This window comes from Brassica oleracea, chromosome C5 (assembly GCF_000695525.1).
Source record: "Brassica oleracea var. oleracea cultivar TO1000 chromosome C5, BOL, whole genome shotgun sequence".
NCBI classification, from domain to species: domain Eukaryota; kingdom Viridiplantae; phylum Streptophyta; class Magnoliopsida; order Brassicales; family Brassicaceae; genus Brassica; species Brassica oleracea.
The window spans coordinates 39,946,704-39,951,746 of record NC_027752.1 but is presented as its reverse complement, the minus strand read 5'-3'; the positions used below and the strand labels follow the sequence as shown (position 1 = coordinate 39,951,746).

At 39.3% G+C, this 5,043-nt stretch overlaps 2 protein-coding genes across 3 annotated transcripts in view; both read left to right on the top strand.

Annotated features, from left to right (window-relative positions):
- The first annotated feature begins 1,613 nt into the window (after nt 1-1,613).
- On the top strand, nt 1,614-3,888 carry LOC106343330 (cytochrome P450 72A15). 2 transcript variants are annotated; one of them, XM_013782510.1, is made up of 5 exons: nt 1,614-2,028; nt 2,101-2,318; nt 2,389-2,636; nt 2,731-3,100; nt 3,251-3,888. In XM_013782510.1, the coding sequence occupies exons 1-5, from the start codon at nt 1,752-1,754 to the stop codon at nt 3,683-3,685; spliced, it is 1,548 nt and encodes a 515-aa protein (XP_013637964.1). In that variant the 5' UTR covers nt 1,614-1,751; the 3' UTR covers nt 3,686-3,888. The 2 variants fall into 2 exon arrangements, with proteins under 2 accessions (XP_013637964.1, XP_013637965.1); XM_013782511.1 differs by having other exon boundaries at nt 3,260-3,816.
- A 531-nt stretch (nt 3,889-4,419) lies between these two features.
- LOC106292297 (cytochrome P450 72A15-like) overlaps nt 4,420-5,043 on the top strand; it is a 9,796-nt gene continuing 9,172 nt past the window's right edge. Inside the window, exons 1-2 of the mRNA XM_013727896.1 lie at nt 4,420-4,755; nt 4,848-5,041. Of these exons, the coding sequence (XP_013583350.1) occupies nt 4,479-4,755; nt 4,848-5,041 (471 nt within the window). The 5' untranslated portion in view covers nt 4,420-4,478. The remainder of the gene's footprint in view (nt 4,756-4,847; nt 5,042-5,043) is intronic.

Genomic DNA, 5,043 nt, shown 5'->3' with positions numbered 1-5,043 from the left:
CGATACACAAGCCGAAGATCCTTACGGTGAAAAAAAAACGTAAAAATATTGTCTATATTTAAATTCTGTTTTAATTTTCTGTTTCAAGTATATTCTAGTAGACTCTGTACATTATTTCTGTATTTTATTTTCTATGTTCTCTGTCGTCTTTGTATTTTACCTACAAAATAATATACAGAGTATATATGTATAAGAAGACTCGGGAAGTATTCCTAACATGAAGACTTCCGACAATGGTGGGACCCACATGAAGACTTCTGCATTCTGCCAGCAACCCACTCAAAACTGTCGACACCACCCAAGACTCAACACGTGTTAAATCAAGTGTCGGCACCACTAGAAGACGACATGTTGCAAGACTCTATTCAAGCAACATTTGCCTATAAATATGCACTTAATGAAAGCAGAGGACACGAGCAATTTCACTCTCTAAACTCTCATCTCTCTAAAAGCTCTCCCTTCTCTCTAAAAATTCTCAGAAATTTTCCAAATTTTAAAGTTTTAATCTTGTAATCTCGAAAACATGTATTCCATTTCAAGATCAATAAAAAGTAAGTTTAATCATATTCTGTGTACAATTTTTAAGTTTAATACATATCAAAACTTTCCTTATCATTGTCATATCAAAGTAACAATAAGTTAAATACTAAAATAAAAGAAAGTAGTAAAAATAATTTTCCAAAAATTATACTTTTCGATCAAAGACCAAAACTTCACAATGACCCACAAAATTAAAACTGTTGTTACCTTGCAATTTTATATAGAAACAGATGCATAGAAAAATACGGGAAAGTGAATCGATGAGAGGATACCTTCTTGAACTTCTTCGCCAGCACTTCCTTCACCAAAAACCCGAGAGAATCTCCAATTTAAAACGACGAAGCTCCAACCTCATCACCACCATTCATTCTCTCCTCTCTTACTATCTATAGCTCTCAGAAACTCTCATGCCCCTCAGATACAATGTAAAAACAAATCAAAGAAGCAATAAGAACACGACGCCATTACTCGGACCGTTTCAAATGGCGAGAGGAAGATAAGACGTCAGAGAGTCAAGGTCGCAGACGATCTGCAAATCGTCGATCGAGAAATAAGGGTTAGAGGGCAAGCCGCATCGTCTTTGGTCGGATAGAGCAATCATACGTAGAGCCCAACAGGTAAATAACAAAGAAAGCCCATCATGTCACGCGTTTAAAGAGAATTCTATTTTATAATAATAGATAAGTGAATTAGTGGAGAGGTCGTAATCAGTATAATTTCATTTACAAGATTGGAATATCCAGTGGCATTAAAAAGTAAACAAAGAAAAAACAAAAAATTTCAACATTTTAGTAGAAATGAATGAACGCATGAATGATTGAGAAAGAAACGTACAATAATTGACGTCCATGCCTTTCCCACCCCACAAGACAATAATGGCCAGTACCGTTTATGGCTCTATCTATCTATGTAGCACGGGAACGTCTATTTAGATGCCGTACCGGTACCGGAAACGTTTCAGGGACGGGTATTTCACGGGGACAACACTGGTACGGCTTGGGGACGGTTAGAGAACATAGCTATGAGTAAGACTAGTTGTGCATCATAGCTATCTATAGCTTTTCACACAAATAGGAACTTGCGTCTTTCGTCTACGTCGCACGTGACTGTGAAGCTCTCCAAGTAAAGCACCGGTGATATCTTCACCGACACTCTCAATCATTAAAAGTCTCCATCTCTCTATCTCCTTTCTTCTCTGGGAGAGAACAGAAATGGAGATATCAGCTGCGTTAGTAACAGTTTCAGTAGCTATAGTTGTTGTTTCGTGGTGGACATGGGGAACTTTAAACTGGGTTTGGTTTAAACCAAAGAAGCTTGAGATTTACCTGAGAAGCCAAGGTCTTTCCGGTAGTCCTTACACGCCACTCATCGGCGACTTGAAGAGGACTTTTAGCATGGCGATGGAGGCAAGATCCAAACCCATCAAACTAACTGATGATATCTCCACACGTGTCGTACCTTTTCCTTTAGAAATGCTCAAGACTCATGGTATGTTAAAATGTTTTCTTGTTAGCCTGATGATCAAGAAAATATCTCAACTTAGTTATGCTGCTGAAACAGGAAGGACTTATTTTACATGGATTGGAACTATACCAACCATAACTATAATGGATCCTGAGCTAATCAAGGAAGTGTTCAACAAATTTTATGATTTTCAGAAGCCACATACCTTCCCTTTAGGTAACGTGATAGCCAAGGGACTTGCTAACTATGATGGTGAGAAATGGGCAAAACACAGAAGAATCATCAATCCGGCTTTCCACCTTGAGAAGATTAAGGTTTAGGCTTCTTGTTTCATTAACTTTATGTATGTTACGTTGTATTGATGCCTTCTGCTTCTATGTGTAGAACATGGTACCTGCGTTCCACCAAAGCTGCAGTGAGGTTGTTGGCAAATGGGACAAGATAGTATCGGAGAAAGGTTCATCATGTGAGGTGGACGTGTGGCCAGGGCTTGTGAGTATGACTGCTGATGTGATCTCTCGTACTGCTTTTGGTAGCAGCTACAAAGAAGGACAGAGGATATTTGAGCTCCAAGGGGAACTAGCTCAGCTCATTATACTAGCTGTTCTGAAAGCTTTCATCCCTGGATATCTGTAATAAAAAAAAAACACTTCAACTTGTCTGCTTCTAACACATTGAAGATGGTAGTCATGTTTTGTCAAATTCTCTGTTTTATTTTTTGCATAGTTATCTCCCAACAAAGGGTAATAGAAGGATCAAAGCAGCAGCTAGAGAAATCAAAGTTATACTCAGAGGGATAGTCAACAAAAGGTTAAGAGCTAGAGAAGCTGGGGAAGCACCAAGCGATGACTTGCTTGGTATACTTCTTGAATCTAATTTGGGACAAGCTAAAGGAAATGAAATGAGCACTGCGGATGTGATGGAGGAGTGCAAGTTGTTCTATTTCGCCGGGCAAGAGACAACTTCAGTACTTCTGGTCTGGACAATGGTTATGCTAAGCCAACACCAAGACTGGCAAGCTCGTGCAAGAGATGAAGTGAAGCAAGTTTTTGGTGATAAAGAACCTGATACAGAAGGCCTGAACCAGCTCAAAGTTGTAAGTAGAACCAAATCAAAAAGCGTTAGCTGATTTAACTTTTTTTTTAGTACTACGTACTCTTGCCGCAGTTAAGCATGTTTAGGCAAGAGTAGTAGTAGGATGAGTGACTTCAGTAATTTTTGTGTGTGTTTTGTTGATTAATTTGAGGCTTCGCAGATGACAATGATACTATATGAGGTCCTTAGGCTATACCCTCCAGTAGCTCAGCTGACCAGGGCCATTCACAAAGAGATGAAGCTAGGTGACTTGACACTACCACGCGGTGCTCAGATCAGTCTACCTATTCTTCTAGTCCATCGTGACACACAGCTATGGGGCGAAGAAGCGGCGGAGTTTAAGCCAGAGAGGTTCAAAGACGGTGTCTCAAGGGCAACAAACGGCAAAGTGTCTTTCTTTCCCTTTGCGTGGGGACCAAGGATCTGTATTGGTCAGAGTTTTGCTCTGTTGGAAACAAAGATGGCTCTGGCTTTGATTCTAAAGAGATTCTCCTTTGAGCTATCACCTTCCTATGTTCATGCGCCTTACACTGTCATCACACTTCACCCACAGTTCGGTGCTCCTCTGATCCTGCGTAAGCTATAATTCTGTGTGATGTAGTCCAATGACCTTATCATTCACTGAAGCGGGTCCAGGTCATAACACAACTCATTATGGTATTATGTATTCAAGTCAGAACACAGTGTCGTCTCACATATTAAAACCCTTTGAGTAGAGATTCTCTGTTGTGAAAATAAGACCCAATATGAGAGAATAAACGTGCAAAACACACGTTAGCTTGGTCCTAATCAAAGCTTCTAGATATAAAACACAAGAACTCAAACTCAAAAGTTTCTACTCTCCATAGGTTTCCATTCCAATTTTTGCTACGCTAATATCACCTGAAAAAACATTTAAGATCTGTACCAGAGAAAGATTCTAACATTTTTATTATTTATTTCTCGATAAAACAAAAATATTTAATCATTACGTTTCAAAGAACAAAAACAAAACAGTAATTTGAATGGATGATTTTATTAACAAAGAAACGTCAAAAAGGTTGACGACGTTCGCACCTTACCTACCACTCAAGTTATGACGACGAATACACTTCTTGTCACCTTTGACACAAATCCAAATGTGTACTTCTTGGACCTTCGTGGCATGTGACTTTAAGGCTCCAAGTACAGTAAAAGATCATTAGCCAAACAAAACTACTGGCTGAGAATCCACAGAATATATATACTATTTAACACATTACCAAAAATAAAGTTTTTAAGACATCAGGGTGATGTCATCACCCCCACAAATATCTTCACCGAAAGTCTAAATTTTTAAAGACCAAGAATGTTAGCAACTTATCCATCTCTCTACCTCTCTCTTTTCTCTGTGAGAGAAAATGGAGATTTCAATTGCATCAGCAACACTTTCAATAGCTATAGCTGTTGTGTCCTGGTGGGCATGGAGAACTTTAAACTGGGTTTGGTTTAAACCAAAGATGCTTGAGAGTTACCTGAGAAGACAAGGTCTTTCCGGTAGTCCTTACACTCCTCTCGTCGGCGACTTGAAGAGGAACTTTAGCTTGCTGAAAGAGGCAAGATCCAAACCCATCAAACTAACGGATGATATCACACCACGTGTCGTGCCTTATCCCTTGAAAATGCTCAAAACTCATGGTATATATATATGTTTCCTGGTTATCTCATACTTCTTGATTCCTCTTTGTCTAGAAAACGTTTTCAATCTTTATGTGGTTGGCATGGAACAGGAAGAACTTACTTTACATGGCTTGGACCTATACCAACCATCACCATAATGGACCCTGAGCAAATCAAGGAAGTGTTCAACAAAGTTTATGATTTCCAGAAGACACATACCTTCCCTTTGGCCAGGTTGATAGGCACTGGACTTGCTAGCTATGATTGTGATAAATGGGCGAAACACCGAAGAATCATCAACCCTGC